Source organism: Salvia miltiorrhiza, unplaced genomic scaffold (assembly GCF_028751815.1).
Source record: "Salvia miltiorrhiza cultivar Shanhuang (shh) unplaced genomic scaffold, IMPLAD_Smil_shh original_scaffold_180_2, whole genome shotgun sequence".
NCBI classification, from domain to species: domain Eukaryota; kingdom Viridiplantae; phylum Streptophyta; class Magnoliopsida; order Lamiales; family Lamiaceae; genus Salvia; species Salvia miltiorrhiza.
This window is the reverse complement of record NW_026651494.1, coordinates 388,109-402,596: the sequence shown is the minus strand read 5'-3', so window position 1 is coordinate 402,596 and position 14,488 is coordinate 388,109. Positions and strand designations below refer to the sequence as shown.

Genomic DNA, 14,488 nt, shown 5'->3' with positions numbered 1-14,488 from the left:
TGCACCCCCAAGATATTTCTCGGCCAATTATCAGCCGAGAAATGTCCTATTTTTACGACGCTTATTAATTAGTGTCCTATTTTACTCTAAAAAAAATTAGTGTCCTATTTTTATAAGTCCGAAAGTTTTTGTCCTAATTTTCAAATCAACCTAAGTTACTGTCCTAAAAAGTCCTCTGACTCCCATAAGTATCTTACACTACTAATAAACTCAGTAATTAATCTCACTCAACTTTTTTAATCTCACTCAAAGGACCAAACATAATTAAAAGTGAGGCCAACGACACATGACACGAGAAAAACACATGAACACAATGACTGTAAAAACATATCTTCTTCTTCATTTTTCCGATGATACTATTTTTCTCTAAATTTGTTGTATGGGTCCATTACAACATGTATTATCGCTAAAGGATGGTATCACGTGATCAAACTATGTAATTTATCTTGATAATTTTATTACGAAATAAAATAGTATTTTATTTATAAAATATCTCAACTTACATAAGCAGCGACCGCCAAATAAGATGTACATGAATTTTCGTTTGCATCGATTTTTAAATTACAATTAGTTGAATGAGCTCCAATTAAAGCTGCATTGTGATAATTAAAGTGATATAATTAAGAATGATAAATCACTTTTCCCCTAACCGTATCCCATCCCATGTGATTTGATTCTTTAATTAACACGCGGAAGACTTCACTTTTTTTTTTTTTTTTTTACATATAGCTATTAAACTTATTAAAGGCCGCCGCGCTTACCTAAGAAATGGATCACAGCCCATTAAGCCCAATTTTCTGCAAATATTGAAGCCCAAATAAAGTGATTGACATGGACTGTATATCTCAAAAAATAAAGAAAACAACAACAACAATGTTGTATCATTTTTGGTTCACATATTAATAATGTTGATTGTTTTATAGATTTTTTTTGGATTAACACCTATATATATATACGTTTTAAAATATAAAATATGAATCAACGAAAATATCTGAAATCTATGTAGAACACGTATGAATTTGTTGTATAAAAATTTGAATTTCAAAAATTAAAATTTTCACTCCCTATGGGATTCAAACCAAGAACCTCGAATTCATCCAACAAAGTGATGAATCAATCATAAATATTGATAATCTAAAGACTGTAACAATTTTTAGTTTATATTTTTAAATGATTTTTTTATTTTAGTCTTTCTATATATTGACCATTGCGAGACTTTGGGCCTTAATGTCCGGAGACAGTCCATGCCCATGCAAGACTTTGGGCTTTAATGTCATAATCTAAAAGGGCCCAACTAAAATTATATTATGAAGCCAATTTTATGTGTTCTACTCCTCCCAAACTAACATACGCGACAATATCACTAAGACAAAACACGAATAAATAAATAAAATTGAATTTGGATGAGATACATTGAGAATCATATATTTGGTAGAATATAATGCACAAAGTTACAAACACATCAAATTCATGAACACGAGATGATCATAGTGAACAATTAAATACTACACATGCCCATTATTGAAAATCAACTAATTTATAATATCACATATTATATCTATTTGTTAATTTTTTATTCATAAATTTTACTATAAATTTATATAGTATCCACGCAGTTCTCACATAAAAAACACCATTTTCACCTAATGCCTTTTCAAATTAAATTAACCTTTTTCTTTTGTCAATTTACAAAGATTCATTTTTGGTCCTTATAAAAATTCAAAACCTACCATGATTGTATGGACTATGGAGTGAGGGACCACGACAACGACTCTTGTGGAGAAAACATAAAATCAGAAAACAACATGCAACTAACTACATCCTTATCCTTATCTTTTTTCATGCTATTTATACACTTTTTCAATAAAAATAAAAATGACACAGTCTATATTTCCTTTGTCTCAATTTTTGCTTTCATATTTCTTTTTATTAACATATACTACTATTATTCATAATATAAACATTAAAATATGAATCCACGATTACACGTCATTGCTCCAATGTAGTACCACATGAAAGATCACATGTGATGCTTGCAATAATACCTATCGATAAAACATAATTTAGAATTGTATTATTTGCTACACTGAAATAATTATAAAAATGTATATAACCGTTTATAATTAACGATTTATTTTCTTGGAGTTTAGTGAGTATAATGAAAAATTGAGACTTATTTTGAGTATTGAAATTGAACTATATAGTTATATACTATAATGTTAAGGATTAATCAAATACTAATTAAGGTTGATTGAGACATATAACTAATTTCAAAAGTACGATTGTGACGAAAGTATATAATCTGTTTCCTAAATGGAATAGTAAATATGTTGATAGTATTCAACGTTATTGACTCGTCATGCTTTGGTTAGAAATTAGAATGTTATTTAGATTTTGTATGGAAAAACCAATGCACGACAGCCACATTTGAACCAAGCACCTAGGAAGTTTAAATTGCTCCATAATTTATCTTTTTCTTTAGTTGTTCTCTTTTTCATGGTAGAGAAGAGAGAGAGAGAGAGAAAAAATATATAGAAAGAAAAAAAATTGTATTGAAAAAATTAATAATAGGGATAAATTTGATTTTTTGCACAAAAATTGACTAAGTTTTAAGGTTTTTATATTAGTGAATATTTTTTATTTTTATTATAGCAAAGTAGATATTTTCATACATTGACTTTAAAATTTATCGAAGGTTTGCCGTCAGTTTTATGTCTTCCGACATGTTCAAAATGTGCGGACTACATAATTTTGTTATTCTTAGTTAATTCTACACGTTTGATGCATCAATAGTTAAGTATTTGATTAGTTGGTTAAATGAACTCAAATTTTATAATGATGCTTTTTTTTAGAGAAGAAGATTTTATAATGATGCTATATTCTAGTATAAGACAAATAACAGTAGATGGTTTAACAATTAATATTCACATATTTGTGACTTGTAATACAATCTTGTCCTTTGTTGAGAACTGAGAAGTGGTAAAATCACCATCCAATTATTGAAAAACAAAAGTTGAATCCTTGATTCAAAAGCATTATAAATTATCGAACTTTCTCAAACTTTAATTTACTTGAAATGCCCGCAATTAAAAGTGGTATGTTTGCATAAATGATTGTATACAAATCATAAAACTAAATCAAAGCAAACCGTTTAAAAAAGAAAAATGAATAATAGATGGAAAGGAAGAAGATCTAGAAGAGGTGCAATATAAATAGTGGATGAGAGCATTTATTAGTAGAAAAGTGGAACGACAGCGAAGTTGACAAACTCGTACGACGTCGTAAAGAGGTGGGGTATTATTCGACAAGCAAAAAACCATTCTACCTGGTTTCGAACCAAGTTGTATATGCGCACTTTAATTTTGTCGTAGTGCTATACTGCTATTGTAAACAAGTCCTCCCTATCTGACGCGGGCGGTGCGCCAGTTAACAAAACTGTGCACCCCCTACCTTTCCCAAAAATAATTTCCTCTTCTTCTTCTCGACCTTATTTTTCATGTTGCTTGAACAATTAATTACCAAATTCTGCCATTCCTCCTCTCTCTGTGCGCGATCAGTTGGATCCTCGACGTCAAATGTTGCTTGGGAGGTCAAATGATGTCAGCTGTAGTTCAAATGAACGGTGCGTTTTGAGTTTTTGCTACGACATTTGCCATTTTTAGCTGCATTTTGTTTGTTGACAGTAATTGCTTGATTTTTTGAGATTATTTTCTTGTCTATTTTGGTTCCTGGTGATTTTTTGGTGCAAAACAATTGTGAAATCTAGCGCGCTAGTATAGTAATTGGAGAAGATTTTGTTCGTTTATCCTGATTTAATGTGATTTTCTAGAGTCAAGCCCAATGGTTTGTGCAGGTGGATGTGTGTAACTGTTTGTAAAATGACGATAGATACTGCACCAACTGAAATACACCATTCCATGTTATGAGCAAATATGGAGTAATATCTCCTTTTACTTCTTTCGGCTATTTTCACGTAGATTATCTGATATTTACTACGTGGTCTGGTTATTGATTCAAGGATTTTGCAGCTGATTGAGGTCGTTGCTTGAATTTGTTGGTATACATACATTTGAAGATGGTCAGAGAAACGGCTGCAGATACGTGGTTTGGTAATATATGGAAGAATTCGCGTAAAAGCATCTCATGGGAGCCTGAGAGACCAGTGGTTGGGATTTTGGCTTTTGAAATATCAAGGTTGATGTCGAAGGTGGTTAGTATATGGCAGAGTCTCGCTGATGGACGAGTAGCGAGGTTACGAGAAGAAATTGCAAACTCAGTTGGCATACAGAAGCTTGTTTCTGAAGATGTAGACTATCTTATGGATCTTGTTCTTGCCGAGATAGTTGAGAATTTGAGAAGTGTGGCCAAGTCGGTGATTATGTTTGGAAAGAAGTGCACAGACTCGGCATACCACAACCTGGAAAGAATTTTTGATGATGTAGTTGAGATTAATCCAAAATGGTATGGTTGGCAATTTAAGCTCAAGAAGATGGAGAAGAAAGTGAAGAAAATGGAAAGGTTTGTCGCGGCAACAGAGCAGCTATTTCAAGAGCTTGAAGTGTTAGTGGAGCTTGAGCAGAATCTGAGGCGTATGCGAGCTGGTGCAGATTCAGGTGGGGTAAAATTGCTCGAGTACCAGCAGAAGGTAGTGTGGCAACGCCAGGAAGTGAAGAATCTTAGGGAGATGTCTCCTTGGGTTAGAACATATGATTACATTGTACGGCTTCTTTTGAGATCTATTCTCACCATTGTTGAGAGGATCAAAACTGTTTACGGGACTAAACAGAGTGGAAATGTTGAAGGTTGCATTGATTACGAGCATATAAACAGTGATTGCCTTGTTCGTAGTAATTCCATTGCCATTGTGCGGCAAGTGCCAGTTTATGCTTCACAATCCAATTCCTCTAGATTTGCAGTTCCTTTAGGGAGGTCGTTTTCAAATTTGGGCCTTGGAGGCGACAAGAGTAAGTCAAAAAACATAAGAACCCATCGTCGGTCTGAATCGTCTCTTTTCTCTGGGAAACAACATCCAGTGAAAGCTCGAATATTTGCTCCTGCTGGATTAACAGGATGCATGACTCGGGGAAGTGAATCTCCTGTTGTAGATAGCTGCACACCTTCATGTGGTAGCTCAGGCAGGCCATATGATGTTTCTCTAAAACAAGCAATTGAAGTGAAAAATATCAGAGAAGTTCCAGTCACGTATGGTGGCATAACCTCTACAAAATTTTCTATCTTTAATTCGAAACGGCATCTGTTGGATGCTTCTGCATCTACTCTTGGTTATGCTGCATTAGCCCTGCACTATGCCAATGTCATCATATTGATTGAAAAGTTAGCTTCCGCGCTTCACTTAATTAGCCTTGATGCAAGAGATGATCTTTACTATATGTTGCCTGCATCTATCAAAAGCTGTCTCAGGGCAAAGCTGAAGACATTTTCAAGAACTTCAGCTTCATGTTTCTACGATGCTGCTTTTGCAGCTCAGTGGAGCTTAGCAATTACAACAATATTGGACTGGCTGTCTCCACTTGCTCATAACATGGTAAGATGGCAATCTGAGCGGAACTTTGAGAGGCAGAGATTGGTGTGTGGGTTGAATATTCATCTTGTCCAGACCCTTTACTTTGCAAATCAAGGGGAGACTGAGGCAGCAATTGTAGAACTCCTGATGGGCTTAAATTACCTCTCTAGATTTGGAAGAGTTAGTCTGAAACCATTCCAAGAGTCTTCGTGCAGTCAGGCATATGATGGTTATGTACTTCCCAGTGATAACATGTACTACAAGATTATTGACGATTCATCATGACAGATATGTGATGTTCCTACACAGAAGGCACAACAGGCGAAAAACCTTCAAGTGGCTTTGGTTTGACATTGTGTTCTTGCATGCATGGCCAAAGACAACGTTTTGTTCAAAAGTTCCTTCTAGAATCAAAAGGTATTCTTGTGCTGGTTTACATAATATCTGAAGCTGCTTGTTTGTGAAAGAGCAGAATTTAAATGCTGCTATATTTGTTCTCCCTCAAATAGGCGTGATCTTCCATGTTGTGATTAGCTTTCTTCTATTCAAGATAATGTGTAATTGTTACTGTTAAATTTAGATAATCAACCCGATCATGTTATTCTATTTTATTGCATATTTGCGTTACTTCTAAACACACCATAATGCTACATGCATACTATTCATTCTGAGTATAAACTTACACCAAGTTATTTCATAAGATACGAAATGCAATACGAAAGCATTTCAAATTGTCTTGGGTTGATGTACAACATAGATCCTATCGACCTGCTAGGATGCATAGGAAATATAAAATGGGATGGTGGAAGTTTAGTTCATATATAATTTCATAGTGGCATTAGGCTCCTCTTTCTCTTGGAACTGCTTTCAGAGGTGTGATCATGCGAAGAGAAAGCCCTGTCATCTCCCTCATATCGAGAGTTTCTGGGGAGATATTTGCAGGGAGCTCCCAATCAAAAGACTGTATCAGCCTGGCTAAAGTGAGGCTAACCATTCTCTCTCCCATCAACATGCCAACACAGGATCTTCTGCCGGAACCAAATGGAATCATCTCATAGTGTTGCCCTTTGTGATCGATGCTCGAGTTCAGGAACCTCTCTGGCTTAAAAGATAATGGATCATCCCATGAATCAGGGTCCCTATGGATAGCCCATGCATTCACAATCAACGTTGTGTCCTTGGGTATATTGTAGCCCATGAACTTGGTATCTTCTCTTGCTTTTCTTGGTAGCAGCATAGGAAGAGGAGGGTGTAACCGCATGGTTTCTTCAGCCACTGCTTGTAAGTATGTCAGTTCATTTAGGTCATCCTCTTCAACAGCTCTTGAGGGACCAACGACCCGATCAATCTCTGCTTTGAGCTTCCTCATGGAATCAGGACTACGTAATAGCTCTGCCATTGCCCAGACAGTGGTATTGCTTGTAGTCTCTGTTCCACCGAAGAACATTTCCTGCAGCATAACAAGGTACATGTGAAGCTATAAATTAGTATAATATTATTGACTTGGTGAAATAATTTGTTATCAAATACGTTTTTACCAGGATTATGATGTTTATATTCTTCTCTGACAGCTTCTCAACTGATCCTTTGCCATCACCTTCATAATCAAGTAATGCATCAAGGAAATCCCTTGTTCCGTTTCCTTTCTGCAAGTTCCTCTCCTGAATTCTTTCCTTCACAACAACTGAAACCATCTTCAACAGCTGTTCCAGGTGCGTCTTTGTGCGTCTCCTGATTCCCTGAGGATCGAGCCATTTCAAGAATTCAAATGCGTCTACCACATTAGGCTTCCCCTGCCAGGAAATGAAGTTGTGCATGGCCTCCAAAAACTCGTTTCCCATCTCGGACTTGAAGTCCATTATGTCTCTTGTGAGCATGAAATTGCTAACTAGGTTAAAGCTCATGATCAGCAGGTACCTATCGAGTTGGATCTCACCGAATTCGGATGCATCCTCCCTTATCCACTGGATCATTTTGTCAATGCATTTCTTCCTTTGTTGTGCAGAAGAGTTTATTCTTTTCTGAACCATGAGCTCAGATGAAGAGAGGCGACGTAAGATACGCCAGTACTCATTATAGGGAGCTTGGGCCAACGATCCGTTGATGTAATCACAAGCCGTCATTGAATCAGGAGTTTTCCTGTCAGCGAAAGCGAGGTCGTTTCTCTTGAAAAGCTCAGCAGCTGCAGCAGCAGACTGTACAACTACAGTGTTGAGATTGCCAAGTTTCAGCCAAAGAACAGGTCCATACCTCGATTGAAGTATGTGGAAATCGCGGTGTGGCTGTGTTCCAAGATCGAAAATGTTGCCGATGATGGGCCATCCGGGCGGTCCCGGTGGCAGTCGTAGTTTGGAGGAACGGTTCTTGAGTTTGAACCAGAACAAAAGAGCTACCAAGAAAGAGATAGTGAACCAGGTTAGTGAAGCAAGCCACGCCATTTTTGAGCATTCACAGTGGAGTGAGTTCTCTTCTTACAAGAGAGAGATGATAGACTTTGAAATGAGATTGCACATTTCTTAGATTTTGTGGTTCACGTTTTAGGAGAAGCAATCAGTTATGGCCATATAAGTTACACTAGTGGTTGAGTAATAAATGCCAATCAGGTACTGGCTGCCCACAAACCAGTTAATTAGGAAAAAAAAATTTCGGAGTAACACATTTCTTACACAATTATCGAAAAAGAGGGAACCAAGTCAATACACATATGATTAAATTGTGGGTTAAATTAAAATATATAATTAATTAATTTAAAAAATTGACCATGTATATGTAAAATTAAAATGTTGATTAATTTAAATATATCAACATTTTATGATCCACTAATTTTACACCCAAGAATTCAACTAGCCTTTATTACGCTAGTTGGCCATCGTTATCAACTAGCTGCTAGGTTGGCTAGAAAGATTTTGGCTTTCAAATATTATTACTTCTTTTGTCCATCAAATATTCTCAAATATTCCCTCCGTTCCATTCTAATAGGCTCATATTTCTTTTGGGCACGGAAATTAAGAAAACTTCATTTTTAATAGAAAAATGGTAGTAAAGTGGTGTGGTCCACACCAATTAAGTATACAATTTTTTTACCCAAAAAAGAAAATGAGCCTATTGGAGTGGGACATCTCAAGAAGGAAAATGAGCCTATTAGAGTGGGACGGAGGGAGTACTTCTTTTGAATTTTAATAAGTTGAAATTGAGTCCCACAAAAAGTTGTGATTGTAAATGTAATAATTAGTGAAAGTGTTTCTAAAAAATAAATTAAAAAGGATCAAAATAAAAAGAATGGAAGATATTTGAGTGATGGAGGAAGTAATTCATACTTCATAGTATTAAATAATTTATCCCTCAGTTTTTATACGGTTGGGACGAGCTAAGAAAGAAAGCGACAGATCAAAAGAAAAACACGTGAATATTGATCACGACTTGGCAATAAAATTTCGTCGATCGATTTGTAGTTGTATCGATGATTCAATATGTTATCCTATTCCTAGAATAAAAAATAAATAAAAAAAAGAAGAAGACGATTTTAATATGTTAATATATAATTAGATAATCTGCCTAATCAGTCACAGTTGTCCAAAGATCACAGTAAGAGCTCTAGGTGGGCAAGAAGCAAAATCGGTTGTCTTAAGCCAACATAATTTGGCACTCCTTTCGTTTTTTGATAAGTGTCATATTTTGATATTTTTCTTGTTTTTTAATAAGTGTTCTATTTTAAAATTTAAGAATATAATTATGATATTTTTCCTATTTTATCCTTATTTAATATTTGTTTGAATATAATAATTAGTTGTACATATACGTTTATTATGATAATAATTAATATGGTTATAAATGTAAATATCTTATTTTATTGGTGTGCGTATTTTTACTACTGTGGACGCTTAATAAAAAATGGAGGAAGTAATTAGCTAGAGTTCACTCTTCAAACCAAGATAGTTGCCAGCCCATTTGACTGTAAGAGTGCATTTGTTAGTCATGCTTACAAATAGTGTGATTAATAAAATTAAGATAAATAATATAAAAAATATAAGATTAGTTATTTAATTAGCCTAGATAAATAATACTCCATTCGTCTCAATAATTTTGGCCTGTTTTTCTTTTTAGATTGTCGCAATAATATTGACACGTTTCTATTTTGGGACATAATTAGTCTTTATTAAATCCCGCTAAACATGTGGATTGTGGGGCTCACCACCTTTACTAAAAAGCCAAACAACTTTACTAAATCAAATAACTTTAATAAATGATCATTAACTTATAATTTTTTTTTCTTAAACATATAGGTCACCACCTTTACTCAACTAATTTAACTTTCTTAATACTTATGTCCAAAATAATATGCCAAGATTAATAGGACAGAGGGAGTATGAGGGTGGAAGAGGTATTACTTATCAAGGTGAAATAGTAAAATAAAATTGACACTTTAACTACCACAGACCGTATGAGGGTGGAAGAGGTATTACTTATCAAGGTGAAATAGTAAAATAAAATTGACACTTTAACTACCACAGACCAGCTACCAAACAACACTCATATAAGTTAAGATTATTTAACAATTTTGGCATAGTAAAATAAAATTGACACTTTAACTACCACAGACCAGCCACCAAACAACACTCATATAAGTTAAGATTATTTAACAATTTTGGCCTATACAGTGTACTAAACACACCCTATATAGAGTGGAATTCAATGCCTAAGAAAAAAATTCTTTTAAAAAAAATGAAGAAAAAAATTGGAGTGAACCTCATTTTTCGAGCTAATCATGCATTTTTTTTTTGATAAATTAACAGTATCATGCTATGTTTTCACTTGATGAAAAAAAGTATGTAGGAAATGTGATTATTCGAATTCTCAACCCGACTCTTTCTATTCTTTAAATTTTGAACTGTGTGGTGTGTGTATTTTCTAATGTAGGGTTCTTTTTTATTTCGTTTAAGGATAAATTTATTCACATCTTACCTAATATATATAATGTTTTACAAAATTTGATCATATATATAATAATTTAACAATTATGTAATATATATGTATATCCATTATTACTATTATAAAATTGTTTATCCTTACTTTAATTTCTAAGAATAGTTTAATAATTTAATATAAATTTACCGTGATAATAGATTAAGTAACTCATCTCCCCTAAGGATAGGATTGTTTTTTTATTTTAGGCATGTACACCGTGAGGTGAACATAGCCGCTCATTGTTTGGCAAATTTCGCTGCTTGATCTGATGGTGTAATGATCTGGAAGCAAGGTTTCCCCACCTAGCTTATTGATATTGTGCATCGAGATTTGATATAATATAATTCCATGGTTTCCTCTTCCAAAAAAAAAAAGAACTCATCTCCCCTCCTCCATACCAACTAAAAATCAATATACACAGCTTATTAATTATCTACATACCAAAGATAGCGATCGCGATTTCTCATGACATGCATAAAAAAATACAGGCTAATTAACAAGAACAAATTTGATAAAATTACATCCGGCTTCTTTAATTAGGTAGGAAACATTGATATCTCTCAATTAGTCGCTCACACTTACAATTTTCGAAATTAACATCTCTTTTATTTAAGAAAAGTAAACATTCGTAGCAATAATTTTGATACAAGGAAGTAGATGTTTGACAAAGGATTTCACTCCAGCAATCCTAACAAATTAACAACCACCAATTATTCGTTCCTAAAAATGAAGGCATCATCTAAATCAACATTGAAATACATATGATGATGATGATTTGAGGTTTTAGAAATGAGCTTGATGATATGGAATGGGTATAGCCCTCAAGGGCACAGCTTTCCTGAGCGTAATTCCCATCCTCTCTCTCATATCCATCTCCGCCGCCTTCATTCCGCCGCCCAAAACCCAATCAAACGAGTGCAGAACCGATCCCAATGCCAGCGGCAGCACCCGCGCCGCCAGCGGCACCGCCGGGCACATCCGCCGCCCCGACCCGAACGGTATGAACTCGAAGTGGTGGCCCTTGTAGTCCGCCGCCGTGTCGCCGTCCATGAACCTCTCCGGCTTAAATTCCTGCGGATCCTTCCACCTCTTGGGGTCTCTCCCGATGGCCCACACGTTCACAAGGATCTGTGTTTCTTTGGGAATGTGAAACCCTAGCATTTCGCAGGACTCCATGGCTTTGTGGGGGACTAGGAATGGCAGCGGCGGATGCAATCTTAGGGTTTCTTTGATCACGGATTTCAGGTATGGCAGCTCCTCTAGCTTCTCCTCTTCCACCTTTTCCCCTGCCCCGATCACGCCTCGGAGCTCCGCCTGGACTTTCCGGAGGGCGTCGGGGTTGCGGAGGAGCTCCGCCATTGCCCACTCTAGTGTGCTGGTGGTGGTGTCGGTCCCCGCCGTGAACATCTCCTGCAATTTATATTTTTTGAAGTTAATTTTTGTATGTTGAATTCAAGAAATATAAAGAGGAATTGAATTTGAAGTGGTTGATTACAAAGACGATGACGTTGATGATGGTTGAAGAGAAGACGGCGGGCCCTTCGACGCCGTCACCTTTGTATTCCAAAAGCACATCCAAGTAATCTTTCTTCTTCTCCACATCTTCATCTCTCTCTCTCATCCTCTCTCTCAAGAATTCTCCGGCGACGTTGAACGCCTGTTTCACATGAAACTGCGTCCGCCTCCTTATCCTCTGTGGGTCGGCCCACCTCAGCGCCGGAAAGTAATCCGCCATATTCGGCTTCCCGGCGAACTCCATCGTCTTCCCGGCGTGGTAGAAGAATTCCGCCCCTCTCTCCGACGCCGGATCCAACAGATCCTTCGAGAACATCAGGTTTCCGATGAGGTTGAACGCCATCAAGAAGAAAAACCGACCGACGTCGGTGCCGGCGCCGTCGTCCGCGGCGGCGGCCTCCCTCACGTAGTGCAGCATCTGGGCCACGCACCTGGCCCGGACACCGCGCATGGCGTCGAGGGGGCCGGCGGCGAAGAACTCGGCCGTGCAGAGGCGGCGGAGCGTCCGCCAGTGGGGGCCGTACTGGGCGGTGATGAGCGAGCCCTCGTTGCCGACGTCGCCCTTCATGGACTCGTAGATCTTCCGCCCCGCCAAGGCCGCGTCGTGGTGCTTGAACATGGCGCGCGCCGCCTCGGCGGAGGAGACGACCACCGTCGTCATGGAGCCCAGCCAGAGGGTCATCACGGCGCCGTGCTTTCCGGCCAATTCGGCGAATGATTGGTGGGGGGCCGACGCGCTCCTCGCCAGCTGAAGCATGTTTCCCACCACCGGCCACGGCCTCGGCCCTGGCGGCAGCCGGCGGTGGCGCCGCTCGGTCGACACCGCCCATGCTGCCCACAGCAGCAGGGCTACTACAATTCCCGCAATCTCGTACTCCATTTTCACTCTATATATTTTAATCAGTTAATTCATTGCAAAAGTGGCAAATTAAATTTGCAATAATTTTGTGTAAATTTTCATTTTCTAACTGCATCGTAATTCATCATATCATCATCAACATTAAATCTGATTAATCAAAAAAACATACCAAAAAAAGTACATTGTTTTAAAATTTGATATGAGTCCATATCATCTATCTTAATTTTACTTCGTGTGGAAGTGCAGAAAAAGAGTAAGGTTTTTCTCACACGAGAAGAAATTCATGGATTAATTTAGTTAAGTTTATCAATCATGTAAGTTCAAGATTTAAGTAGGTAGATTACTCACTTGATAAAACTTTGTTATGTAAAAAGTAAGGTCTAGAATGCAAATCCCATGCACCAATCTTCAATAAAAATAAAAAAGCAAAAGGAAAACGAAGAAGATTTCAGTAGATTATACTAAAGGAGATTGTAACAATATATGAGGCTGAGCTACACTTCTTATGCAATTTTTCCCCTTCCACACTTCAACTTCATGTCTCATTTCATCAATGTAAAATCACATATATATATATATATATATATATATATATATATAGGGTAGGGATCCATAGAGAATTATATTTTTCGAGAGAATGAAAAATAACGAATAAGTTTATAAATTTTACGAACATATCAGCATAAATAATGAACAGATGTATTCAGTAAATATGGTAAAAATAGTGAAAATTTCGCCCCTATCAGGATTCGAACCATGGCCAAAAATCTTATTCATACGATATATTGATTTATTCATCGAAATTAGAGACTTATTCGAACGCATTCTCTATTCTCAAAATATTTAGCATTCTCCATGGATCTTCTCCCTATATATATATATATATATATATATATATATATATATATATATATATTTATTTATTTATACTTTCCTTTTTGAGCTAAAAATGGGGGAAATGATGAAAGTAAAACTCGATCGTATATATTCACCTTTTAAAAGGTGATGAATGCACATGCATAGGTATATAGGTATAGCATGGCTTTTATACTATGATCTATCGAAATGAAATGTAATACACGTAATAAAGATACTGACTTAATTATGAAATGAAACGAGAAAATTAGACAAACAATCATTACCTGTTAAATTCAAATATTTGAATGTTTTCTTCCTTTGACAAAGCTTGAGCGCGCAGAAGTAGTAGTTGAATCTATAATTAATTTTGAACCTCTATATTTCTTCATTTATATAATTTCTCACCTTCATTATCTCTATCTGTGCACAAAGTTGCGTGTGTTGTGTGTGAGAGAGATACGGAATAATATGGGTGTAGCTTATATAACTCGAGTATTCCTTTACAACTCCAAATGTTCACAACAAGACTCTCATTTTCATCATACAAAAAAACCCCCCTCAATTATTGCTGTACCACATTGTGTTCTCTCTGATTAATGTTCCCGGCCCATCAAAATAATATAATTCGTGAATTATATTGGTAATTGATTACGTTAATATATATATCTTGGTGCTGTATGTTGCAAAAATCCAACAAGAAATCTCTATCGGATCATTAAAATTGGTTTTTATGTACTACTATTGTTTTAAATAATTCGCACAAAATT

General features: G+C 36.3%; 3 protein-coding genes across 5 annotated transcripts; 1 reads left to right on the top strand and 2 right to left on the bottom strand.

Moving 5' to 3' along the window:
• Window positions 1-3,242: 3,242 nt before the first annotated feature.
• On the top strand, window positions 3,243-6,135 carry LOC131003254 (protein PSK SIMULATOR 3-like). Of its 3 annotated transcripts, XM_057929750.1 has the most exons (3): window positions 3,243-3,622; window positions 3,854-3,937; window positions 4,029-6,135. In XM_057929750.1, exon 3 carries the CDS (start codon window positions 4,076-4,078, stop codon window positions 5,807-5,809), a length of 1,734 nt encoding a protein of 577 aa, XP_057785733.1. In that variant the 5' UTR covers window positions 3,243-3,622; window positions 3,854-3,937; window positions 4,029-4,075; the 3' UTR covers window positions 5,810-6,135. The 3 variants fall into 3 exon arrangements, with proteins under 3 accessions (XP_057785733.1, XP_057785731.1, XP_057785732.1); XM_057929748.1 differs by lacking the exon at window positions 3,854-3,937 and having other exon boundaries at window positions 3,244-3,622; XM_057929749.1 differs by lacking the exon at window positions 3,854-3,937 and having other exon boundaries at window positions 3,337-3,622; window positions 4,019-6,135.
• A 57-nt stretch (window positions 6,136-6,192) lies between these two features.
• LOC131003256 (iridoid oxidase-like) lies at window positions 6,193-7,962 on the bottom strand. Its single transcript, XM_057929753.1, has 2 exons — window positions 7,063-7,962; window positions 6,193-6,974 (listed from the first exon to the last, which is right to left on the bottom strand). The coding sequence occupies exons 1-2, from the start codon at window positions 7,960-7,962 to the stop codon at window positions 6,363-6,365; spliced, it is 1,512 nt and encodes a 503-aa protein (XP_057785736.1). The 3' UTR covers window positions 6,193-6,362.
• Window positions 7,963-11,073: 3,111 nt separating this feature from the next.
• On the bottom strand, window positions 11,074-14,343 carry LOC131003255 (iridoid oxidase-like). Its single transcript, XM_057929752.1, has 3 exons — window positions 14,006-14,343; window positions 11,985-12,891; window positions 11,074-11,899 (listed from the first exon to the last, which is right to left on the bottom strand). Exons 2-3 carry the CDS (start codon window positions 12,882-12,884, stop codon window positions 11,273-11,275), a joined length of 1,527 nt encoding a protein of 508 aa, XP_057785735.1. The 5' UTR covers window positions 12,885-12,891; window positions 14,006-14,343; the 3' UTR covers window positions 11,074-11,272.
• Window positions 14,344-14,488: the final 145 nt, after the last annotated feature.

Coding starts and splice junctions, on each gene's coding strand:
- LOC131003254 (XM_057929750.1), top strand. CDS start 4,076: ATGGTCAGAGAAACGGCTGCAGATACGTGGTTTGGTAATATATGGAAG.
- LOC131003255 (XM_057929752.1), bottom strand. CDS start 12,884: ATGGAGTACGAGATTGCGGGAATTGTAGTAGCCCTGCTGCTGTGGGCA. Junction 11,900..11,984: donor TCATCAACGTCATCGTCTTT/GTAATCAACCAC, acceptor TATAAATTGCAG/GAGATGTTCACGGCGGGGAC.
- LOC131003256 (XM_057929753.1), bottom strand. CDS start 7,962: ATGGCGTGGCTTGCTTCACTAACCTGGTTCACTATCTCTTTCTTGGTA. Junction 6,975..7,062: donor ATATAAACATCATAATCCTG/GTAAAAACGTAT, acceptor GTTATGCTGCAG/GAAATGTTCTTCGGTGGAAC.